General features: G+C 50.6%; 1 protein-coding gene across 9 annotated transcripts in view; it reads right to left on the bottom strand.

Moving 5' to 3' along the window:
* Positions 1-26,503, bottom strand: part of CDKL1 (cyclin dependent kinase like 1) — a 69,501-nt gene that overhangs the window by 26,375 nt on the left and 16,623 nt on the right. For all 9 annotated transcript variants that reach the window (XM_089309733.1, XM_051822825.3, XM_051822827.3 and 6 more), the window contains one exon: positions 5,646-5,767. In XM_089309733.1, coding sequence (XP_089165859.1) covers positions 5,646-5,767 — 122 coding nt within the window. The remainder of the gene's footprint in view (positions 1-5,645; positions 5,768-26,503) is intronic.

Genomic DNA, 26,503 nt, shown 5'->3' with positions numbered 1-26,503 from the left:
GACGGTATCCATGTCCAAGGAGCAGGTGAACATTAAACAAATTAACCGGCCTGATACACGACACCAGCAGCCGGCGGCTTAGTCACCCGTGCTCAGATGCCCAGTACCAGCTCTGTTCTCTTCACAGGCCGCTCCGTCAAGAAGGCAAGTTACAGTGGGTATGGGGGCAAAGGACGGGGTTCAGAGCAAGCAGGCAGGCAAGCTGAGCCGAGATAACTGCGTTAGATTCTCCTCCGCGATTGGAGGCGCCTGTCATGAGAGACAACGCACGCCATCAGCCGCTTCCAACGAGGCTGGCGGCCGCTCTGAGCGCGCTGTGAGCGTCTCGGCCCTTCACGTGCTCCGCGTTGGTTTCACAAAGCAGCTCTCGGGAGGCAAAAGCTGACCCATCTCTCCAAGCTCTGGGGGAAGGCTGTCCTGTGCCTCTAACGTCCAAATAACAAAGTTGAAACGAACAGAGAGAAATGAACGCTTAGGGAAGTGAACACATCAGACCGACTGTAAAAGATCCCTTCGGAAAATACGGCAAGGAGAAAACACGTCTCTCTTGACGGAACCACCCTCTCCACGGCTGCCCCTCTGTATCTGTGACAGCGATGGTCAACCAATCGACACTATTCAAGACTTATTTACGCACAAGGCTACAAGCAAAATGGGGAGAGGAGGGAGGAGGGCCAAGCTCTCATACGAAGAATATGTTCTAAGCGTTCACTGTAAAGAAATATTTATAGAAAAATTGTTCACTGTAGCCTCATTAGGAGCAGAGAAAAACTAGAAGCAAATGAAATACTTATCAATAGGGTATTGAGGGGCTGGCACTGTGGCATAGTGGATAAAGCTGCTGCTTGCAGTGCCAGCATCCCATATGGGTTCTGGTTGGAGTCCCAGCTGCTCCACTTCTGATCCAGCTCTCTGCTGTGGCCTAGGAAAGCAGTGGAAGATGGCCCAAGTCCTCTGGTCCCTGCACCCACATGGGGGACACTGGGGAAGCTCCTGGATCTTGGCTACGGATCTGCTCAGCTCCGGTGCAGCCATTTGGGGAGTTGGCCAGTAAATGGAGGATCTCTCTCTCTCTCTCTCTCTCTCTCTCTCTCCCTCTCTCTCTCTCTCTCTCTCTCGGCCTTTCTGTAGTTCTGCCTTTCAAGTGAATGAATACATATTTTTAAACATAAATCAATAAGGCTGGTGCCGTGGCTCACTAGGCTAATCCTCCACCTGCAGCGCCGGCATACCGGGTTCTAGTCCCGGTCGGGGCGCCGGATTCTGTCCCGGTTGCCCCCCCTTCCAGGCCAGCTCTCTGCTGTGGCCAGGGAGTGCAGTGGAGGAAGGCCCAAGTCCTTGGGCCCTGCACCCCATGGGAGACCAGGATAAGTACCTGGCTCTTGCCATCGGATCAGCGTGGTGCACCGGCCGCGGAGGCCATTGGAGGGTGAACCAACGGCAAAAGGAAGACCTTTCTCTCTGTCTCTCTCTCTCTCTTACTGTCCACTCTGCCTGTCAAAAAATAAAAAATAAAAATAAATAAAAATAAATCAATAAAGTATTGAATAAAGACATCATGGTCAACCCATATGATGGAATTCTATACAGCCATTTAAAAATATCAAAGTAGGGATAGGTATTTAGCATAGCGGTTAAGACATTGCATAGGATATCTGCATTCCCTTCTGCACTGGCTGGCTCTGATTCCTGACTGCACTCCTGATTCCAGCTTCCTGGGAATGCACACCCTGGAAGGCAGCAGATGATAGGTCAAAGAGCTGGGTCCTGGTCACTCACACTGGAGACCCAGCTTTTGGCTTGGGCGCAGCTCAGCCAGCCCTGGTTGCTGCAGACTTGTGGGGGAATGAACCAGTGGATGGGCAACATCTCTGCAAATATGTATGGTTAGGAAGACAGATCCAAAATAAAATATTGTTGTTCATAATTGTTTAAAACTATATGGCACCATGGAGGGCTCGCAATGTGGTATAGCACTTAAAGCTGCCCACTTAAAGCAGTGGCACCAGCATCCCATATGGGTGTTGGTTCAAGCCCTGCCTGCTCCATTTCCAATTCAGCTACCTGCTAATGGCCTGGGAAAAGCATCAGAAGATGGTTCAAGTGTTTCGGCTCCTGTTACCCACATGGGAGACCTGGATGAAGCTCCTGGCTGGTGGCCATCTGGAGAGTGAACCAACAGATGGAAGATCTCCCTCTCTGTAACTCTGAGTTTCAAATAAATAAATCTCATATATATACACAATATATAATATATAATAAACAAATTATATAATAATTATATAATGTATAATAAATATCATATATAATAAATAAATAAATATACGGCAACGTGAGGCCAGCGTTGTGGCTCAGTGGGTTAAGCCACAGCCTGTGACACCCACACAAGCATCTGTTAGAGTCCTAGCTGCTCCACTTCCAATCTCGCTCCCCGGGAAAGCAGTGAAGGTGGCCCAAGTATTCGGTCTCCTGCCACTCACGTGGGATATCTAGATGGAATTCTGGGCTCCTAGCTTTTCAAATCTCTAAAAAAAATGTATGACACCCTATCCTTTGTTGATATTGGCTAACAGATCAAATGAGGAACCAAGGATAATGGATGTCTTCTGACTCCTAGTGTCCCAGATCACCCATTAACAGCATCACAGAACTGGAAGTCCCTTTAACCTTCACCCACTCCTAAATTCTCAGTTTCACAGGCAAGGGCACCTATAAACAACTTGACCATGGTATGGGCATATCCCACAGATGGGCTGACTTGCCTTTACTGGAAATATACTTAGAAAGTTTTATTTTTGAATTTGAGATCATTAAATTGAAAAAAAAATGTTTTCCCAGGAATTTCAAAATCCTTGGTGGATACAGTGTAAAAACATTTACTCCTTAATTTTGAGAAGTCAAACTTTTTAATTACAATTCAAATAGACTGGAGACTCGATGAATATTTGATACAATGGGCAGTGGCATATTTTTAAAGCAAAAGTCCTTAAGCTTCAGAATGAACAGAATGATCTGGCTAAGAATAAATCAGAGCAAAAGTTTGGTACAGCAGTTAAGCCACCAGTTGGGATACCTGTATCCCGTACTGGTGCCTGGGTTTGAGTCTTGATTCCAGTTTCCTGTTAACGTACACTCTGGGAGGCAGCCAAGTGATGGCTCAAGTGCTTGGGTTCCTGCCACCCATATGGGAGACCTGGATTGAGTTCTTGGCTTCTGACTTCAGCCTGGCCCAACCCTGGCTGCTGTGGGCATCTGAGAGATAAACCAGCCAATGGAAGATTTTCTCTCTCTCTCCTCTCCTCTCTCTCTCTCTCTTTCTCTTTTGCTCTGTATTTCAAAAAATAAAATTTTGAAAATATGATTTTTTCAAACTTGCTCAATTAAACAAGTCCTTCAGTAAATGCGTTTAACAAACCATAGTATTTTGTCACTTGGTAACAAGGTTGGTTGTAATTGATACACATTTATCAACTAGTCTTTCCTGTTTTTTTTTTTTTTTTTTTTTTTTTTTTTTTTTTTAAGATTTTTTATTTGAGAAGCAGTTAATGAGAGAGAGGGCAAGAGATCTTTCATCTACTGGTTCACTCCCCAACTGACTACAACATCTGAGGCTGCACCAAACCAGGGCCAGGAGCCAGAAATTTCCTTCAAGTCTCCTACGTGCGTGGCAGGGGCCCAGGTACTTGGGCCATCTTCTGTTGCTTTCCCACGTGCGTTAGCAGGGAGCTGAAGCAGAAGTGGAGAGGAGGGAATGGAACAGGCGCCCTGAGGTGAGAAGCTGGTGTCGCAGGCAGTAGCCTAACCTGCTGCTCCACAATGTCGGCTGCTGCTCTTTGTTTTTTCTAACCCATTCCAATATTAAAGCATTTTCTATTTTCTGGAAAACGCATAATGTATTTTGCCCCATGGAATTTAAAAAGAAAATATTTCAAAACTCTCATCACTCCTTAGCCTGTTCTTTTCTTCGGCTCAAATTATATGCCAAAAAAGGGCTGACTCCTGACTGCTTCTGACCCCACAAATCGGTGTTCCCAAGCTCCTCAATCTAACACAAGGCCTCAAACTGTCTGCAGCATCTCCCTAGTCCCGCATGGCCAGGAATAACCTGTACTAATGAGTTTAGCTGAAAGTGCCACTTGGGGGCCGTCAAAAGAGCAAATACCAACATAAGGCAGGCTTTCTCCTTGGATTTTTCTGTTTCAGGAGCTTTCTAAAGGGCAGCGTCTGCCCTCTGGCTCTCTCCGGCTGTGTAAGTCAACAATGAGCCAGTGCAAGGTCCTAACAAACCACAAGCCGCTCTAATCCCATTTGCCTGGAGGTCATGGCAGATCCCACAGGACCAACCACAAGCATGGGGCAGAGCAAGGCCTTGGTCAGGGCTTGAAAGAGCTGCTTAGTCTCCAGCCACTGAAATGTGGCTGTGAGCAGGAATAGGAGCACAACTCTACGGCTCTCATCTATAACCCACTCTTCATGTTGGTCCCAGCCCAAGCAGGATGCCCAAGAACACAGCAAGGGAAGCAGAGGATAGGATACCCCTCTCCTACTCTTAACTTCTCCAAAGTCTCTTTTCCTTTCAACTCAAAGGCCACCTCCCACATGAAGCCTGCCTCAACTGAGTTACTTTGAATAGTATCTCCCAGGGACCTGCTAATCATTCTGCTCACTCCCTCCAGTCAGTGATTGGCCCAGGATTTGTTGCATTACATAGGCTGAGCCAATCAGGTTCCCAATGGGGTTTGCATGCAGATGCTACCTTCTTCTAGAATGTTCTCTCTGGTAGAACAGCTCTTTGGGGTCATACCAGCTTGTGGCCATGCTTTCTGTTTTGGATTTTTCCCTTCTACTGCTTTCTATCCCATGCCACACACATCCCCTCCACCTTATAAGGGAAGTTTGTTTGCAGGGAAGATTGAAGCCAACACAGTGAGAGAAAAGAGGTAGCAGGAGACGAAGAGGGAGAGGGAACACAATCACTTGGGTGTCTTGCCTGAAAACTTGCAGCCAAGGAGTGAGTAGGAGCTGCAATCAGCCAGCCTGAATTCTGCACACCCTGGAAGGGGCTACCTTCACTTGAGGAAGGGACCCTCCTCTCCTTTTTTATTTCTGATTTTCCTTCAGACAAAGGCTCTGTTAACCAAGCCTTCTTCTAAGGCACACAAACATACTGCGTATGCCAGAGAGAGAGATGTGTGTGAGATTAGTGGAGCCCTTAGAGTCACTCCCATCCTCCCCAGTAACAGCCAACTATGCCTACATCACTTGGGTGTTCGTCACTTGCAACCAGAGGAGTCCTAATTCCCCAGAACAGACACCCACGTTGGTTCAGATAAAACACCGTGCTTGTTTTAGCCTTGACCTTCTTATCAGCCATTGCTGTGGGACTCTTCCTTGAGTCATGGGATCGTTAGCATCCTTCCTTTTCTTTCCTGGCCACCCAGACCACATCTAATGCAGAGACAAGGCGATAGCAAAGTCAAGTTCAATTTGACAATGCTGCTGAGAGTGTCTTCATGAAAACGACTACCTGGGATCCCTTTCGCAGCCCCTTTGGTCCTCTCTCCGCTGAGGACCTGGACTGCAGTGTGTGTTGCAGACACTGCCTTATCTTGACGATGCTTCGTGTGCGAGGCACGCTCACTTACCCCCGCTGGTGTCGGTCCAGCTCGTGGAGCACCGTGTGGTCGCAGTACTCGAACACCAAGTGAAGCCTCCGCTTCCTCCTGAACACTTCCAGGAGGTTGACGAGGTTGGGATGCTTGAGTTGCTGGAAACACACAAAGCAAGGGGCTCAGTCTGAGCTCTGAAAGGCAGCTGTAACATTACTCCAATAAAACAGAAGCACACTAGGGACAGGGGCATAGCACGGCATTTAAGACGCGGTGTGGAACACGGCGGTCCCACACTGGCACACCTGGGTTTGTTTTTCCCAGCTCTGGGTCCTGATCCTAGCTTCCCACTAACGTGCATGCAGGGAGGTGGTAGTGACGGCTCAAGTAGTTGGGTTCCTGTTCCCCATATGAGAGACCCAGGACTGGGCTTCTACCTCCTGGCTTTGGCTTGGCCCAGCTCAGACTGTTGTGGGCATGTGGAAGGTGAATCAATGAATGAGAGCTTTTGTGTGCTCTCTCTGCCTCTCAAAAAAAAAATCAATAAAAATATAAACTTGAGAAAAAAGAAAGCTGCTTGTCTGTTCAGAGTTTTGCTTCTTGGATTGAAGGAGGCTGGAATGTCCCTCTTCCTCCTCTTCAGAGCCATTTGTTGGTAGCTTGTAAATGAAAAAATCTAACTCAGGTGGATGGTGGAGGCAAGGAGGAGCATGACAAGGCTAGGAAAGAAAGCAGAGCAGTTTGTGCAAAGCCAGTCTTCCAGGCGCTGAGCAGATGTCCCTTCCCAAGGAGGTCTCCGTGATGCCCCCAGGTGGTTCAGTGCCCTGTGTCCCTCATGTCTCAAAGCCCTCCCAAACTATGCCTCTTTCAGAGTCACTCAATGACAAATACGCAACTCTTATTCGGTAATCATCATTCAGTTCATTGTTTCATGTCTTCTGGGTACACATGCAACAGACGAATTCAGTAGCATCTAAGAAACAAGGCATCGGGAGCTGTGTTCCCTCCTTGGCTGCACCCCAGCACACCAGGCTTTCCACACTGAGCTGTGAATGCATGAGTAAACACGCTCCCTAGCTGATGAAGCATTTTCAAAACAGAAAAACAAGGAAGCCTCTTCAATCAGACGCAGCTGTCAAGTGTGTGTGGCGAAAAGGCAGCGAGAATGTTGGCTTTGGCGGAGAGAGATCTGGGAGTCAGCTTGCTGACCCCTCAGTACATAATCCTACCAGAAAAACTCCAGCTAGGCACTGGTCTCTCTTTTTTCATGTGCTAAGGAAATAAAACAATTTCACAGAGAAACATATCAATCATGGATTGTCTCTGGGGTACCCATCCTTGTTCCTTGCTCTAACAGATCACTATTAGTATCTGCTTTAGTTATGGTGTGATTTGAACAGCTGGCACATCTCTCTCCAATTCTTCTTTGATAGTGTTACCAGATTATGTTCTATAAGAATCTTGGAGTCATGTGTTACTTTGTCATATTAGCTTCCTTCTGCCCATTTGAGATATTGTTATCAAAGCGCGGGACGGAGAATTTACCATCCTAATGATGGTTAAGCGTCTAGTTCCATGGTATCAAGTACAGTCGTGTTATTGCATAACCATCACTATCATCCATCTCTAGAATGCTTTTCACTTGCAAAACACTGGCTCCCCATTGCCCCCTCCCCTGAGCTCTTGGTAACCACCATTCTTTTGGTCTCTATGATTTTGGCTACGCTAGGCTCCCCACAGAGGTGGAATGATACAGCATTTGTCTTTTTGTAAGTGGCTTATTTCACTCACCGTAATGTCCTCAAGCGTCATCCCTGAGTTAGCATGTGTTAGGATCTCCTTCCTTCTTAAGGCTGAATAACGTTCCACCGTATGTGTACGTCATTTGGCTTATCCACTCACGTGTCTCTCAGTGAACACTAGGGTTGCTCTCACTTCCCGCCTGTTATACCCAAGGCTGCTAGGAACAGCATTTTCATTTGCAAAACTGAATCTGTGCCCATTAAACAGTCACTCCCCATAAGCGTCTGCGTGACACTGTTTTCCACATTTTCGGTTGTAAGCAGGGACCAGGCATCTGTTTGGTTTGGTTTGTTTCCCCCAGTTTCTCCAGGCAACTCAATGTGTTGCCAGAGGTATTAATCACAGGAATGCGTGTATTCCCTAAGTGATAAAAGATGGGAGGAGAAAAACGAAGTTCTTGAACTGCATTCTGCAGCACTTCTGCAAGGGCGGGAAGAATAAAAGCCGCCTGCTAGGGAGACACTGAAAACATCGACTTTCTCAGTTTCTTTGTAAGATCCCTCCATATCCTCAGGACGTAACATTCTACCTCCGGAGATTACACTTGGCGAAACAGTAGCAAACCTCCACAGGATCCTTAAGCCAGTATCTTAAGTCTTTTTGTGCTGCGGCACTGAAGTTGTTCAGGCTGGGCACTTTATAAAGGGTGCAGATGTATTTTTGACTGTTCTGAGAAGTTCAAGCCCAGGTGCTGCCCTGGCGTCTGCTGAGAGCAGCTCTCTGCCTCCAAGATGGCGCCTGCTGCTGGGCTTCACACGGCCAAAGGCAGAGGGGCGAGGGAGCCCTCCTCCACCCTCAAGGCCAGTTACCAAGAGAACAAAGCCCTCAGGCCTCAATCACCGCCCAAAGGCCACATCTCTTTCCCCCCCCCCAAAGAAATCTTTGATTTAATGGGTACAAACTTCATAAGTACAGCTTTAGGAATATAGTGATTCTTCCCACCATACCCCCTACACACACCTCACCTCCTCCCTCTCCCATTCCTATTCTTCATTAAGATTCATTTTTTAATTAACTTTATACACAGAAGACCAACTCTATACTAAGTAAAGATTTCAACAATTTGCAGACATACACACACAATGTTTGAGGGCAAGTTTTACAGTTAACTCTCATAATACAACTCACTGAGGACAGAGGTCCTACATGGGAAGTAAGTGCACAGTGACTCCTGTTGTTAATTTAACAATTAACACTCTTATGTATGACGTCATTGATCACCCGAGGCTCTTGACATGAGCTGCTATGGCTATGAAAGGCTTTTGAATCCACAATCTCCGTCAGTATTAAGACAAGGCCATTAGCAAAGTGGAAGTTCTCTCCTCCCTTCAGAGAAAACTACACCCTTCTCTGATTGTCACTTCTTTCCACTGGGGTCTCTTTCACAGAGAAAGCCACACCGCTTAATACTGTGCCTTCAGGGTTAAGCTTCAACATGAATTTTGGAGAGGCCAAGATCATTCCAACCATAGCAGTCCATTAGTGACATCTGGGTCTTAGAACAGAGGGTACCCCAAGCTATAAAATGCCACATTCAAGTTACTGTACCTAAAAGCTTTTCCCCAAAATTAACACTGTCCAGATGTCACAGGATAAAACTACTATTTTATTCCATCTATGTATATATACATGTATGTATGTATGTATCTTCCTACCTACTGATAGCTACACACACTCACACACACATATATATATATATATATCAATTATAAATATGTTTGAGAAACAGAGAGAGACAGGCAGACACAGAGAGCTTGTATCTGCTGGTTCATTCCCCAAATGCCTACAACAGCTGGGACTGGGCCAGGTCAAAACTGGACGCTGGGAGCCAGAAACTCAACCAAGTCTCCCATGGGGGAGCCATCATCACGGCCACCCGGATGTGCATTAGAGGAAGCTGGAGTCCCGAGTGGGTGGTGGGTACTGCATCCAGACCCTCCAGAGGGCACCCTAGCCCTCTGATGACTATTGCACTGGCTTGGATATCTCAAACAGCAAGCCAACAACCCAAGTCAAAGGGGCACCCAGTAGCTTTCTGACAGAATTAGCAAAAAGCAGAGGGCTCCTTTGGCTCCCAGATCTCAGCGGCCCCAGGCATTGCTTTCACTCTCGGTACTGACTCCACCCACAGACTTCGAACCTTAGAATCTTTTAATCCTCCACGTTCTGCATCTAGTCCTCGCTTGTACCCCCTGTCAACTTTTCAAACCCAAACTGCATACGAAACCGGCTTCAGTTCCACTGCAGTCCCTCACCCGTCTCTGAGTGCCAAGACTGGCACCGTCAAACCTGCCGCGTCCAAACTGGCAGCGCTCACGGCAGGGCACGGCTGCCGCCTCGCTCGGCTCCGCTGGCCTCTGCAGCCTCACCACCTCCCAACTCCTCCTCGACACACTGGATGTCTCTCACTTCCTCGGGCGCTCGTGCCCCACTCACCAGCACCGCGGTCATGCGCTCTGTCCAGCTTCCCCTGAGCCACCCTAACACAGCTCAGATGCCCTGAAAGAGCTGTGACCTTGCATCCCACGCAAGGGGTACCTCCGTGGCAGGTGAAGGGCACTGTCACATCGGTCTGAATGGGACAATATACACTTATTACACCCATCATGCCACGCTACTCTATACCTTTTGAAAAATCTAGATTCTCAAAGATAAAATAAACAAATGGGATTACCTAAAATTGAAGAGTTTCTTAACAGCAAAGGAAACAGTCAGGAAAGCGAAGAGGCAACCAACAGAATGGGAGACGTTATTCGCAAACCACACAACAGATAAAGGACTAACAACTAGAATCTACACAATGATCAAAAAACACCACAGAATCAAAACAAACAACCCAATAAAAAAATGGGCCAAGGACCTTAACAGGCATTTTTCAAAAGAGGAAATCCAAATGGCCAACAGGCACATGAAAAAATGCTCAGGATCCCTAGCCATCAGGGAAATGCAGATCAAAACCACAATGAGATACCACCTCACTCCGGTTAGATTGGCTTACATACAGAAATCAACCAACAACAGATGCTGGCGAGGATGTGGAGAAAAGGGGACACTAATCCACTGTTGGTGGGAATGCAAGCTGGTAAAGACACTATGGAAGACAGTCTGGAGAGTCCTCAGAAACCTGAACATAGCACTACCACAGGACCCAGCCATCCCACTCCTTGGAATATACCCAAATGGAATTAAAGGGGTGAAAAAAGCCATTTGCACCTCAATATTTGTTGCAGCTCAATTCACAATAGCTAAGACATGGAATCAACCTAAATGTCCATCAACGGATGACTGGATAAAGAAACTATGGGATATGTACTCTATGGAACACTATACAGCAGTAAAAAACAACGAAATCCGGGCATTCACAACAAAATGGAGGAAGCTGGAAAACATCATGCTGAGTGAAATAAGCCAGTCCAAAAGGGATAAATATCACATGTTCTCCCTGATTGATGGCAACTAAACGAGCACCTAAAATGATACCCATTGAAGTGAAATGGACACTATGAGAGACAATGACATGAGCAGCCCTTGTCTAGACTGTTGAGGAAAAACTTACTATTTTGTTCCTTTAGTATTTTTGTTGTTGTTGTTGTTGCTCGGTTTGCTCTACACAAGACCACTGGTTGAACTCTGCAATCAATGCACAACCATTCTTAAGTGTTTAAAAATTAACAGAAAATTGATCTCTGTGGAACATGGGAGTGGGAATAAGAGAGGGAGGAGATATATAGGACGGCACATACTCACTCAGACCTACCTCCAATGGTGGAACTGGAAATGTGCCAGGGGATTTCAACTCAATCTTACCAAGGAGGCAGGTACCAATGCCAGCACACTTGGTAAAGAGACAAATATAAATACACAACTGATCAAAAAGATAGGGTAAGTGTCGAAGAGATTACACAAATAAGACCAGTGTAAGCAAATAATGAAAGATAGAATCAAAAGGGAGAGAATGATCCTGCGGGGGAAGCAGGACACACAGCAGACTCATAGAATGGCAAATGCCCAAAGCAGCACTCCTGCCTCAGAATCAACCCTTGGGACATTCGAATCTGACTAAAAGGTCCATGAAAGTCTCGCAGGCATGGAAAGCCATGACACGGTGGCAAAAAACAATCTAAATGAAGGATCCTGGCGAACAACACTCCAGCAGAAGGATCAGGCCATCAAGGAGAGAGGCGCCTTTCTCTGAAGGGAGGAAGGAACCTCCACTGTGATATGGCCTTGACTAAACAAGTTCAGAGTTGGTGAACTCAAGGGGCCTCCATAGCCTAGACAGCTCATAGCAAGAGTCTCGGGTGATTGCTGACGTCATAAATAAAAGTGCCAATTGTTAAATCAACAACGGGAGTCACTGGGTTCATGCTCCCCTCGCAGGATCTCTGTCCTTAATATGTTTAACTATGAAACTCAAAAACAACACTACTAGTCGAACAATACCCTATACCTGGTTCGGTTGTGTGAGTGCTGTTGCTCCCCCTCTTTGTGGAGGAAAGACACTGAGCCCTGCCTAGGCTTCATATCCGAGTCACGGCCCCATTATGTCGCTCCCCCTCTTCGTGGAGGAACGACACAGGACCCTGCGCTGTTCTTTCGTCTGCTCGGCCCTCCCCAGGTTTGCTGCTGGTTCTTCCCGGGTTGGCTACTGTCCCTTCCACCTCCATGGAAGGGCAGTTCCCCCTGCCACATTCCCCACTTCCGCAGGGGAGCGGCACACCGCCGGCCGGCTCTCTCGGGGGCTGCACAGGTGTTCCCCTTAGATGTTCCCCTTAGATGTTCCTGGTGCATGCCGTCTCTCTCCTCCTTTATAGTCCTCCTCCGCCAATCCCAACTCGGCTGCCCACACGCCGAGTACGCTGCTCTCCTCCAATCAGGAGCAAGTCCTACAGTTTATTGGCTGAACTGGAGGCAGCTGTGTAGAAGCTGTTTTCTTCTCTCCCAGTGCCATGTTGTGGGAGAGCAGATGCACAGAATAAGTCCTAATTCCAGTAACTCAGTCCAGTCCGAGCTGCTCCCCACAGATCCCCCTTTCTTTTTATTTTTTGGCGTTGATACGCGCCTGTCTTCAGTGTCCCGCGGCACACACTCTGCTCTACTTGCTAGAGTTGCCACAGGTTCTTACAAGTCCTATCAATCAGGCAAACCGAATCCGGGTCCTCTCTTCGCCATGTTGTGAGGAGGTTTTTAGGCGCTGATGCGTGCCTGTCTTCGGTGACCTGCGGCTCATACTCTGGTCGAGCCGCCTGCTGGTGCTTACCGCCTTACTAATCAGGCAGACCAAATCCAAGCCTTCTCATTGCCATATTGTGGGGGAGACTTATTAGTGTTGGTTCGTGCCTATCTTCGGTGACCTGCAGCTCATACTCTGGTCGAGCTGCCTGCTGGTGCTTACCGCCTTACTAATCAGGCAGACCGAATCCAAGCTCTCTCATTGCTGTGTTGTGGGGAGGCCTTATTGATGTTAATTCGTGCCTGTCTTCGGTGACCTGCGGCGCATAAGCTGCTAGCCGCCCGCAGGTGCTCATCACCTCACTAATCAGGCAGACCGAATCCAAGCCTTCTCATTGCAGTATTGTGGGGAGGCCTTTCTATTTCTCTCTTTCTCTATCTCCGGGCATTCCTATTTCTCCCATTTTACTTCTGTCTGCCAACATTCCTATTTCTCTCATTTTACTTCTAAACTTCTGTTTCTCTTATCCCCGCGGCTTCCTGGCGCCCGCCCCGGGCTTTCCGGCTCTGAGCCACTTCAGCCCGCGCCTCTCTCATCTGCGTGGCTTCGCACTAGCCCAGCGTTCCCTATCTACTTGAGCCCCGCATGCTCTGTCTGCGCGCGGCAGCCTCCACGAGTCACACAGCGTAGCTTACGTCTCCGCCACTAGCATTCAATCTAAGTTCCCCGGGCTAACCTGGCGAATTCAACCCAGTTCACGTCTCCGCCCCACGATTTGGCTTCCCGTCCTTTGCTCCCCGGGCTAATCAGACGGATCCCAATCTGGCTTACGTTTCCGCTTCTGGTTTCAACTTTTCGCCCCTTATTCCCGGGCTAACTTGAGAATCCCAAAGTGGCTTTCGTCTCCCCCTCGGCCTGCCCCCCGCGGCTTCAATTTCCCTAACATTTTTCTCTACCCGGTATGTTTCCCCAAGCTTTCTTCCAACAATATTCCTCCCTCATTTCTCCTGGCCTCTCCCCACAATCCGCATCCGAGTCTGTTTGTTCTAGCTTTCACTTTCGCTTTCGACCTTAGAGATTTCTCCCAGCTTCCCCCCGTAGTCCGTATCTGAGTCTATGCCTAGGCTTTCAATAGCTCCTTCCGGCACCTTTTTCGTCCGGCTTTTCCCTAGGCTGTTTGCTAGTCTCTCTCTCCGATATTTTCCAGTTCTTCCCGTTTCTTCCCTCCTAAGTTTCCTAATCCGTCCTAAGTTTCCTATCCGAGTCACGGCACCATTATGTCGCTCCCCCTCTTCGTGGAGGAACGACACAGGACCCTGCGCTGTTCTTTTGTCTGCTCGGCCCTCCCTGGGTTTGCCGCTGGTTCTTCCCGGGTTGGCTACTGTCCCTTCCACCTCCGTGGAAGGGCAGTTCCCCCTGCCACATTCCCCACTTCCGCAGGGGAGCGGCACACCGCCGGCCGGCTCTCTCGGGGGCTGCACAGGTGTTCCCCTTAGATGTTCCCCTTAGATGTTCCTGGTGCATGCCGTCTCTCTCCTCCTTTATAGTCCTCCTCCGCCAATCCCAACTCGGCTGCCCACACGCCGAGTACGCTGCTCTCCTCCAATCAGGAGCAAGTCCTACAGTTTATTGGCTGAACTGGAGGCAGCTGTGTAGAAGCTGTTTTCTTCTCTCCCAGCGCCATGTTGTGGGAGAGCAGATGCACAGAATAAGTCCTAATTCCAGTAACTCAGTCCAGTCCGAGCTGCTCCCCACAAGTGCAACCTGATGAAATCCCTGCTTAGTATATACTAAATTGATCTTCGGTATATGAAGGTAACCGAAAATGAAACGTGATGAAGGGGGGAGAGGGGAGAGGAAGTGGGTGAGGGGAGGGCCACGGGAGGGAGGGAGGTCCGGGGGAAGCCACAACAATGCAAAAGATGCATTTTATATTCTACTTAAAACTATTGGTTGAGCTCTGTAATTAATACACAATTACTCTTAGGTGTTTAATTAATGCTATAACTAGTACTCAAATAGTATTTTACACTTTATGTTTCTGTGTGGGAGCAAAATGTGGTAATCTTTACTTAACATATGCTAAATTGATCTTCTGTATATAAAGATAATTGAAAATTAATTGTGATGTGAAGGGGAAGGGAAGAGGGAGTGGGAGAGGGGAGCGTTGTGGATGGGAGGGAAGACACGGGGGGGTGGGGAGGAGGCTATTGTGGTCCATAAGCTGTACTTTGGAAATTTATGCTCATTAAATAAATCTAAAAAAGAAAAAGAAAAGAAAAATCTAGATTCTAATAACTGTACAATATTCTATTCATATAACATGTAGGTTCTTTCCAGTAATTGGCTATCTTTTTTAAAAATTTATTTATTTGATAGGTAGAGTGATGGAGAGACTGAGAAAGAGATCTTTGGTCTACTGGTTCATTCCACCAAATGGCCACATTGGCTGGGTTGTGCCAGGTCAAAGCCAAGAGCCTAGAACTCCTTCCAGGTCTCCCATGTAAGTGGCAGGGACCCAAGAACTTGAGGCCACCTCCGCTCTGTTTTCCCAGGTATATTAGCAGGGTGCTGGATCAGAAGCAGAGGAGACAGAACTTGAACCAGTGCTCCGATATGGGTGGTGGATTAACACGCTGTGCCACAACACCGGTCCCCGGTCAATGGCTATTATAGATAAGGTTTTGATGAACAACTTAAAAGCTAGCTGGCCTTAACTTTGAATAAGTCAGTGAATTCTTCTAGACCTGTTTTCCATCTGCAAGAGTAGGAAGTTCAAGTGCAGCAGGGACATAAAGCACATGGGACAGTGTCAGAAGCATATTAACCTCCCTGTAAAAGTAACTACTGAATCTTTGGAGTAACTCTATTTTTATTCAGCCCGATTTTCTCTATTCCTTTCATTCAACAGTATTTATGTATCTTTAGGTACACGTGGTACTGCACTGAACCCAAGGACACACACGACGTGAGCACTGTCCCTACTCTCAAGGAGCTGAGAGCCTGGGAGGGGAGACAGACACTTGGGAAGCAATCACAGATTCGACAAACGTGACAGCAGGTCAAGGGATCCTGGTCTGAGGGTGAGGGGCGGCCCAGCGAAGACGCCAGGAAGCAGCCGTTAAACTGACTGAGAAAGAAGTCGGCTGGGCAGCCCTAGAGCCCCCGAAACATGGCGTCAGGGCTCTGAATGGAGATGATCGAGCCGCTTTCCAAAAGGATTGCAATATTCACTGCTCTGCTGGGACCACGAAGGCGCTGGTTTACCACACCACGGCCAGTTCTTCAGATAGCGTAAGGTTGTGATGTGGATCGTCAAATCATCCTCCCAGCGCTTGCAGCGTCTCCAGCCACACAAGCTGTCACATGATGTTTAAGCTACTGTCTTTCTCTCTTCTAAAAATATATTTTATTTATTTGAAAGCAGAATGAGAGAGAGAGAGAGAATGAATGAGAATCTCCCACCCACTCCCCAAGTGGCTCCAACAGCAGGGGCTGGCTCAGGCCAAAGCCAGGAGGCTGGAACTCCTTCCAGGCGTTCCACGTGGCGAGCCGCTGTCTCTTATCCTTCTGCATAAGACAACTTCTTATGATTTCAAATGGCTAACAGCATTTCTCAACTTCCTTCCAGAATCATTTTAATTGAGACAGGCGAATCTCCAAGTCTAAATCCTAACCAATGGTTGAAACAGTAAATTGTAAGTTTTTTTTTTTTTTTTTTTTTTTTTGACAGGCAGAGTGGACAGTGAGAGAGACAGAGAGAAAGGTCTTCCTTTGCCACTGGTTCACCCTCCAGTGGCCACCGCGGCTGGCGCACTGCCGGCGGCGCACTGCGCTGATCCGATGGCAGGAGCCAGGTATTTATCCTAGTCTCCCATGGGGTGCAGGGCCCAAGCACTTGGGCCATCCTCCACTGCACTCCCGGGCCACAGCAGAGAGCTGGCCTGGAAGGGGGGCAACCGGGACAGAATCCGGCACCCCAACCAGGACTAGAACCTGGTGTGCCAGCGCAGCAAGGCGGAGGATTAGCCTAGTGAGCCGCGGCGCCGGCCTAATTGTAAGTATTTAAAAATAAATTCTTAGCTCCTCCAGGTGGGCAGGACTCCAGGTGACCAGGGCAGCAGAGAGCTGGTGCCTGAAGCCCCTGGCCGCACTCAGGTACCTGACAGGCATCTGTGCAGCACCCAGCCTGCCTCACACACCGCTCTAGGCACCAGAGACACGCGGGGGGTGAGACAGAGGACTCAGGCAGCAAACAGAGGAACAGCTACCAATAGGCCCGCTGTGTTCACCAGGTTAGGCCGCCTCAAGGAAACGGGCCCTGTGGAAATGACCTTGAGCTGAGAGCTGAGGGTGAGTAAGGTGTGAGGAGACCACGGGCAGGGCTGCTGGCGGAGGGACAGGCAGCAGCCTTCCAGGCAGGGTGACTGGCCCCCAGCCAGGAGAGAACTTGGGCCACTTAAGAAGCCGAAAGCCAGTGTGGCGTGCGGTCCAGCTGGGAGAACTGGGGCCAGCTAGACAGAAAATGGACAGGTCCTGGAGGGCCTTGTGTTGTGGAGCAGTGGGTTAAGCTGCTGCTTGCAACACTGCCATCCCATAAAGGAGCTCTGGTTTGAGTGCCGGCCACTCTGCTTCCAACCCAGCTCTCTGCTTGGGAATGCACTTGGGAGAGCAGCAGCAGCAGTGCTTGGGTCCTTGCCCCCATGTGGGAAACCCAGAAGGAGCTCCTGGTTCCAGGCTTTGGTCTGGTCCAGCCCTGCTGTTGTAGCTATTTGGGAAAAGAACCACCAGATGTAAGATTGATCTCTCTCTCTCTCTCTCTCTCTCTCTCTCTCTCTCCCCCCTCCCCATTACTTTAGCTTCCTTCCTTCCTTCCTTCCTCCCTCCCTCCCTCCCTCCCTCCCTTCCTTCCTTCTTTTCTTTCTTTCTCTTTTCACAGGCAGACTAGACAGTGAGAGAGACAGAGAGAAAGGTCTTCCTTTTCTCTTGGTTCACCCCCGAGATGGCCACTATGGCCGGCGTGCTGTGCCGATCCGAAGCCAGGAGCCAGGTCTCCCATGCGGGTGCAGGGCCCAAGGACCTGGGCCATCCTCCACTGCACTCCCAGGCCACAGCAGAGAGCTGGCCTGGAAGAGGAGCAACCAGGACAGAATCCGGTGCTCCGACCAGGACTAGAACCCAGTGTGCCGGTGCTGCAGGCAGAGGATTAGCCTAGTGAGCCGCGGCACCGGCCACTTTGCCTTTCAAATATATACATCTTTTTTTTTTTAAAAAGAAATTTATAAGAAGTGCAATGGGAATCCACCGAAAGGGAATTCAGCAGGCCATGATACGCTACCATTCAGGTTGTTGGTTGTTATGAACTCACCGCGGTAGCAGGATAAAGGATGGCTTGGAAGAAGACAAAATGGACGACAGGAGACCAGGCCAAAGCCTAGGGACAGCCGAGAGAGGACGGTGGCTTTGACCAGTGTGGAGTTGGTACTGTTTTATGTTTTATTATCCGAATAAACAGGATGTAGTGACAGACCGGAGGCAGGGGACAAGGACGGGCAAAGACACGAAGATTCGGACAATGGCGCCGACAAAGATGCTGCCACCAAGAGGAAGAGCAAGTTTTGGGGAAGAAACGGCAGGGTTTTGGCCCTTTGAGTGGACAGGGGTCAGGGTGGCCGACGCTGGAGAAGCAGGGAGCGAGCAGGAGAGTAAGGAAAGCCACAGGCAGGTGAGAGGGGAGCAGGAGCGAGGGGTGAAGGCGTTCAGAGTCTTGTGCCAGCCACGCGCTGGATGGGGAGGAAGCAGAGACCAAGAAAGAGGTCTTCCAAAGACAAGAGACAACAGCACAGCGGGACACCTCGGGTGGGCGGACCCTGGAAGGAGGAAGTGGTGGGCGTGCCTGACGCTGCTGGGAAGTCGAGTGACCAGAGGACAGGGCCGCAGCCTGCAGGACCGGGGGCATGCGACCTCACTGGGGACACAGCTGGCGCGTGGGGAGACCCGGAGCCAGCGTCTCTAACCACCTTCCTGCTCCCTTGGCTGCCTCCACCACCCTCAGAGCTCGCGGGTGGAACTCAGAGGGAGCACTCTGGGCCTGAAACCAGGCTGCGGTGGGTCCACTGAGGTCTGCACCGAGGGTGGGATTCCGGCTCCGACACGGTGAATGCTTGCTTTCGTGAGGGTTTCCACGTCTGCTACCACACTGAGGGGACTTCCTTAGAGACACGCAGAGGCACTGGATGAGAAGGACCAGGCAACACGCCAGGAGAAGGGTTTGCAGGCTTACTCAACAGGCGCTAACATACAAGTGACCCTGCTAGGGCGCTCTACAGAGACACAGCTCAGGACTCGGTTAACCAGAAAGCCTCCCCGCTGAAGAGCTGGGGAAACCAAGGTCTCAGGCCTTGGTCATATTTCTCAGTACATTGCTTCATACCAGCTCAATCTTGGGGGGCGGGGGGGGGGTTCCTCGCAGGCCATTAGCGCCACCTTCAGGTATGCTGCTCAGGTTTAAAGTTCGCACCTTTGCTGCCCTCTTATTTTGGTCTCCCATTTATTTTCTCTCTGTGTATTGAATGCCGACGCCCCACATTTTGCCGCTAAGTGAAACCTGTTCTCTGACTTTAAAAAAAAGACTTGGTGTTGCTGGTGTTAAATTTAACCTGAGCTCTCCTTGGTTTCCCCGGCGCATCTGGGAACATTCCAGCTCTCTCGTGGACACCTTCCGCTATCTGCCATCAGCCCTGCGTCTGTGTCAGCCACCCAGGCTGTGATAAGCTCAGGCCCCACGCCCTCGAAGGCCATCCGTCTGGCCTGCTTAGCTCACAGGATTTTTTTTTTTTTTTTTTGACAGGCAGAGTGGACAGTGAGAAAGAGAGACAGAGAGAAAGGTCTTCCTTTTCCATTGGTTCACCCTCCAATGGCCGCTGCGGCTGGCGCGCTGCGGCCGGCGTACTGCGCTGATCCGATGGCAGGAGCCAGGAGCCAGGTGCTTTTCCTGGTCTCCCATGGGGTGCAGGGCCCAAGCACCTGGGCCATCCTCCACTGCATTCCCTGGCCACAGCAGAGGGCTGGCCTGGAAGAGGGGCAACCGGGACAGAATCTGGCGCCCCGACCGGGACTAGAACCCGGTGTGCCGGCGCCGCTAGGCAGAGGATTAGCCTAGTGAGCCGCGGCGCCGGCTAGCTCACAGGATTTTGAAGGCTCCTGTACAAGCTGCCAGCACCCACTGGTCAGGAAATGCTGCCTTCCAACACTGACGGGATTCTCTTGGAAACAAGGGTGATCCGACAGCTCCAGGCCGGCGGCCTCTACAGCACTGGCGAGCCAGGGCTGGGAGCTGTTCACTTTCCATGAGGCTCTGACACTACAGCCACAAGAGTGGCCCTTGGTCACCACCCTTACATTACTGATTTGGTTAAGGCTAAAAGTAAAATATTTATGGACCTGTGTTTCTATCAAAAGTGGAAAAATGGGAGGCAGGCGCTCTTCTTAGCGATCAAGATGCTATGTCTAATATCGGAGTTCAGTACCTGCCTCTGGCTCTTGATTCCCGAGGAGCCAGAAGCAGATAAACCCTGGGGGGCAGCAGCTGTTGGCTCAAGTGCTGGGATGCTTGCTACTCACTGGGAGACCTGGACTGGGTTCTGGGGTCCTAGCTTCAGCCTAACCCAGCCTGGGCTGTGGCAGGCACTTGAGGAGTGAACCGGCAGACCAAAGATCTCTCTTTGTCTTTCTCTGCCTTTCAAGTAAAAATAAATAAAAAAATAAAAACGTCTTTGAACTTGACTCTGGGTCTTAGTGACCTAGACTTGTGCAGTTGCCATTGGAGCAGAACGGAGCCTAGAGCCTGGCGCTGCTCTCACCTCCTCCTTGCCCTTCCCAGGGACTTCAGGGCAGCGCAGCACAACCCAGGGCCCCTGCTGGGGCTTTGCCCCCTTCCCTGTTCCCCACTCCTGCTGTCTGGTATCACTTCCCCCAAAAAAATGCCACTGTCTTTTGTCTCAGACACTGCATGGGCTGAACCTGCTGCTCCCAGCGCGGGGCATGGCTTACAGAGTTCAGGAGGGAGTTCTGGGACCAGGTCAGCCCCCACCCCACCCTCACCCCGTGGCGGCTGGGGGAAGGGGGCCGGAGGAGGCCTTGGTGGGCTGCAGCTGCAGCTCTGCTCTGCTGGGCTCCGGGCGAGGTGCGGGCTGCCTTACTCGACTGGTAGTTAGGAGGCCACCGCAGGAGGGGGCCCAGGTTAGCTCCCAGTCCACTGGAGGAGTCAGGGGCCCAAGACGAGCTCCTGCAGCCACAGGATCCCGAGCCGGAAAGTGGTCTCCAGATTAGAAAAGCAGCACAGCCACAAAGATGACAAGACACAGCCTCTCAGCCCACGCCCACCCCCACCCCGGGCTCTTTCGCCAAAGTCAGGGCTATGGCGGGGAAAGTGAAGAATCCTGGGATTGGAGTTAGGGACACCGGCGGGGGAGGAGCTCTGGGAGTCTGAAACCTCCAAGTTCCCTCTGGGCCACGGGAGGCGGCGCGTACCCTGCTGCCCTCGCGGAGCGCCTCATTTTAGGAGGCAGCCTCAGATGCCCCACTTGATGTCCCCATGAGAGAGGGATGTCAAGTACTGTGCCGACACAGGCTGAGGGGGTAGTAGGTCCCCTTCTGTGGGGGGGTTCTGGCTGGAGCAGCAACCGTCCCCAGAGAAGGATGAGACCCCGAGTCCTAAGGGTGCTGCACCATGCAAGTGGTGCACACACGGCTGGGCAGAGGGAAAGTTGTGGCCGTGGCAGCGCTGGCCCATGGCCTGGGGCTTAATTCCTCACAAGGATTCCTGGGGACAGTCCTAAATAGGTTGCTGGCAGAAGCCAAGTGGGACATGTGGGGATGCGCTCAGCACCACGCCGAGAAGGCTGGGGAACTCCAGGGGCTGGGATGTTAGAGGGAAAACAGGATGGGGGGTGGCAGAACGCAGCCGCTGGCCATTTCCTTGGAAATAGCAGGAGGAGGTCACCGGCATGGGCTTGCATCTTGCGGGGGCTGGCCCCTGGGGGCTGCAGGGACATGCTTGGGCTCAGTGGGCTGGAGACGCTACCAGTGAGCTGAGCTCTCTGGTTCCAGTGGGACAGGTGAGATTCCAGGGAGGCAGGGTGTACCTAATTCCCACCACGGGAGGCCAGACGAGGCTTTCTTTCTTCAGACAGGAACTCATCACAAGGTTCCCGTAGTGGGGAGAGAAGGGCAGCTGGCGGGTGCAACCCTGGGCTTGCATCACAAGGCGACAGGCAGAAGGCTGACGTCAAGCGCTGGAACGGGAAACTGCACTTCCTCATCCAGTTTCTAGATCTAAGTCAACGATGGACCAACCTGCTACTGCTGACTCATCTGAAGAAGGCGTCCGCGATGCCCCCACAAGGAGCTGCAAACATTTCCCGAAGGAGCTGCACCCTTTAACCACAGGGACAGGGGAGGGAGGCACTCAGACCCTTCGAGGGCTGTGCTACAGGTCCAAGCCGGCACCCACGATCCCTCACCCCCAGGTTCAAGTACTGCCTCACAGCAGAGTCTTGCCTAGCAGGTCCAAGTGGCGGCCCTAGAGATCGTTCCCTACACTCCCAAGAGCAAGGCTGGAGAGTGGCGCTTGGTGGTTGGAAAACGCTCGCATTGGTCCGAGGAGCTATGGAGTACGAGCCAGATGGCAGGAGGGGTCCAACAGAAGTCCCTGCGGCTGCCTCTCCTTCCGCTGATCAAAACAGCATGCAAATCAGGGGGCTTGTGCTGTGACACAGTGGGCAAAGCTGCCGCCTGTGACACCAGCGTCCCATACGGCGCCTCTTTGAGTCCTGGCTGCTCCACTCCAATACAGCTCCCTGCTCAAGGCCTGGGAAAAGCAGTGGAAGGTGGCCCAAATGCTTGGGTCCCTGCACCCATGTGGGAGACCCAGAAGAAACTCCTAGCTCCTGCAGGCCCAGCCCTGGCAGTTGCGGCCATCTGGGGAGTGAACCAGCAGATGGAAGATCTCTCTCTCTCTCCTCCTTTCTCTGTAACCCTTTCAAATAAATAAATATTTTAAAAATTATTTAAAAATATAGCAAAATCAGACCCCAGGTGACACTGCGGAGATGAGCATCACCGTCAGAGAAAGGACGCAGGGCTGGCGGGCCACCAAACCCCTGACAGTCAGCAGCCACCACGGTCCATTGCTGGGCTGGACGCGTCACTTCGCTGGAGGAGTCATCCACGGTCTCGGGCACTTGACACGCAACCACTGATTGGACGACTGCGTTCTTTCCAATCCCAATCAGTAGGCAGGATCGAGAGCGGTTCACGTTCACTGCCCTGCCCGAGGCCAAGGTTAACCCACGCTCTCTTGTCCCAGTGCAGTGTGCACAGGGAACTTGGCTCTGTCACAGTCCACGGAACAGCCTGCACTGCACTGCACTGATAGCATCACGCCAACTGGACCTCCTGGTGAGCAGATCCGGCAAGTTCTCTGCACCTCAATGAAGACACTCGGGTGCCGGGGGGAGGAGAAACGCCTCTGTGGAATGCAGTGTATGTGACATTCTGGGCATCTAATGGCCCTGGTCATGTTGGAACAGCCTCTTTTTAAAAGACTTATTTATTTGAAAGGCAGAGTGACAGAAAAAGAGGAGGGAGGGAGGGAGGGAAGGAGGGAGGGAGGAAGAGGGAAAGAATAAGTATCTTCCACTCCTCAAATAGCCACAAGGGCGAGGGCTGGGCCAGGCCAAAGCCAGGAACCTAGAACTCCATCTAGGTCTCCCACGGGGTGGCAGGGGCCCAAGTACCTGGGCTATCACCTGCTGCTTTCCCAGGCACGTCAGTACTTGAATTGGTGGCTTAGCCTGCTGTACCATCAGGCAGGCCCTAAATCAACCTCTTGTCCTTTTTTCCTTTATTATTATTATTATTATTATTATTTTGAGAGTCAGAGAGAGAGAGAGAGAGAGAGAATGAAATGTGGAGGCGGGGTGACAGAGGGGAGAGTGCACTCCCATTCACGGGTTCACTCCCCACATGCCTTGAATGGCAGGAGCCAGGAGCTGGGAACTTAATGCAGGTCTCTCAGAAGGGTGGCAGGGACCCAACTACTTGAGCTGTCACCACTGCCACCCAGGGTCTGCACTGGCAGGAATCTGGAATCAGGAGCCAGAGCCAGGATACGGGATGTGGGGACCTTTAACTGGCACGTTAACCTCTAGGTCAAACGTCAGCCCCCATCGTCTCTAAGGACAGCGAAGGACCGTGTTGCACCTTGTATCTCCCTACCGGTAAAGGCAGCGATAGCTCTTGGTGGGGCAGCACTCACCTCCCTGGAGGACACTGCTCTAATGCCCAAGCGTCATGGAAGGCTGCCAACACTCAGGAGCACCCAGAGCAAGAGAGGACTTCCCAGCGATCACAGCTGCCTGCCACTCCGGGGGCGTGACCCAGGGTATCCAATCCTGCTACAGGTATCTGGCTCCAGCCACGTCACAGGGCATGAGCAGAGTACCTGACCATGGGGTATCAAATGCTTAGGTAACCTGGAGATGGGTGAGAGGGATACCCTGTCACAAGCCTCCATGGGTGTGTGGTGGCCATTGACTGCCCTACGAGGGATTAGGCCCTAGCAGGTTGGAGGGAATGAGCAAGTTATAAAGAGAGGCGGTCCCTTCTCCCATGTCACTGTTGTCACTCCTTCAGCCTGGGTGTCCAGCTCAAGTGGGAGTTTCCAAATGATGGAGGAGAGAAGCCTGCAGACTGGCACACAGATGGGTCAGCCGGTGAGGCTGGCACTGATTGGACATGGATGTCCAGCAGACAGCATTCCCACTCACAGCAGAGACCTTGAGGACAACGGGGGCGGTGGGGGGGGGAGGAACCTGCCCTGTGGGCAGAGCTTCAAGAGGGGCCCTTGGGTGGTTCACTTTGTATGGAGGGAGAAAGGACCTGAGACATGCATGCATCTGCAGTTAGGAGCAAATAGCTGCTCTAATAGGAGTCTGGAAGGTGCAGGAATGAAAGATCATTTGGAAAAGAGACAGACACTGTACTTGCAGAAGTGGGCAGGAGCTTGAGGGTCTTGGGGCTCCATATTAATGCCCAACCAGGAGCATTTACCATGGAGGATGCACTGAGCAATCAAAAAGGAGTTTTTTTTTTTTTCTGGTGGCTGTCAGTTTACTCTCAGTACCCTGATGCATGGGTAATCAACACATGACCACAGTGACCACAGCTGCAGGGATGACAATTATGCTAAGCCAATAGCACTGGCGCCTCCCTCCGTGGCTGAAACCACCTGCCAGCAGCAGCAGAAGCTGAAACCGAGCCCATCCTGAGTGCTGTCCTTCAAGGAGACCAGCTGCTGTGAGGACAGCGCAGCGATTTGTCCTTACTGGAATGGACTTGAGAGATGGGTTTGACCTTTCCTGTTTGCACCACAATCCGGGGGCCTTGTAAATATCTGCTTAAGTGGCTTGGGAGTCCACCTGACAGCCTGCCACGGGGCCCGTCATACAGCAAAGGAGACATCCTAACCAGCACGTGGCTGGGGAGCCACCGGGTGTCCTATACACCTCACCGCCCACAACCGGCCAGCCTAACAGATGATGGAATGTGTCACAGCCCTTTGGAGGCACACGACCTGAGCCAGGGGCCAGCATGCGGCTTCAGCAGCTAGAACCTGTGGGTCTTCACCCAAGAGCTGAAGTATGACTGGACTCTGATCACTACTCCCCACGACCCACTTGTGGGAACCGCACTTCCTGTCCCCAACATTCCCTGAAATGCGCAAAGCTTTGTGTGTACATGATCGGCCCCTGGACAAACCCGAATGTCCAGTAACAGGGAAGAAGTTCAGTGAGCCACGGGGGCCTCATCCCACACTCAGATGATGAAATGCTGTGAACATTAAAAAGGCAGCGTATCTGTGTGCATCGACATGACAAGATGTCCAAGATATACCATCAAGTACAGGACAGGAAATGACAGAACATAGAATAGAATGGCACTTACATCAGAGGGTTCATGGGAAAATGAAATTAAAAGGTTCTTTATTTTTGTGCAAAAGTTTTTGAAATCCATGCATAGTCTCTCCATAATACACATTTTCATAAATTTTAAAAAGATCCCTTGTAAATATGATTTCAAATATGTTTTATATCAAACCTTGACTCTGAACTCTATTTTCCACGAGCTTTGTGAAGTACCTGCACCTGTCCTTCTATAAGGCCACAAGTACCCTGGGACGCAGCTGTTTGGGAGAATGAGAAGGGAGAGAGAAGGGCAAGACAGGCTGTCTTTCCATCCTACATTCATTCTTCTGTGGTTCCAAGGTTTGTTTGTTGTTGTTGTTGTTGTTTACATAAGCATAAATTATTTTCATGATTTTTAAATGATCTGCAGAAGTCTCTTGACTATATTGTAAAACCAAGGTAAATATTATGAAGTTAGTTTCATGGAGCTAGTTAATAGATCAGTGTTAGGGGACAAGCAATTTTCATTATGACAAAACTATCTAGATTATTACCATTATCTCTAGCCTAGAGGAAAATATTCCTCACCTATGTCCGCTTTGCTGAGAAATCCCCCTGGAACACACACTCTCTCTTTTTTAAAGATTTATTTATTTGAAAGGCAGTAACAGAGGGAGACAGAGAAAGAGAGAAGGAGAGACAGAGACGTCCATCTGCTGGTTCACTCCCCAAGCGCCTACAACTCCAACAGTCAGGTTGAAGCCAGGAGCCATGAACTCCAGCAGGGCCTCCCGTATGAGTGGCAGGGAGTCAAGCGAAACCAGCACTGCCGCCCCACCCCTCCAGCACCAGAGCAGGACGCTGGACCGGAAATGGAATAGCCGGGATTCGAACCGGGCACTCCAACACGGGAGCAGGCATCCCAAGCCCTGGCTTAATCAGCTATGCCA

The sequence above is a fragment of the Oryctolagus cuniculus genome, chromosome 12, assembly GCF_051225735.1.
Source record: "Oryctolagus cuniculus isolate XC-2025 breed Fujian yellow rabbit chromosome 12, ASM5122573v1, whole genome shotgun sequence".
NCBI lineage: Eukaryota > Metazoa > Chordata > Mammalia > Lagomorpha > Leporidae > Oryctolagus > Oryctolagus cuniculus.
Note: the sequence above shows the minus strand (reverse complement) of the source record. Positions and strands in the feature narration are given on the sequence as shown.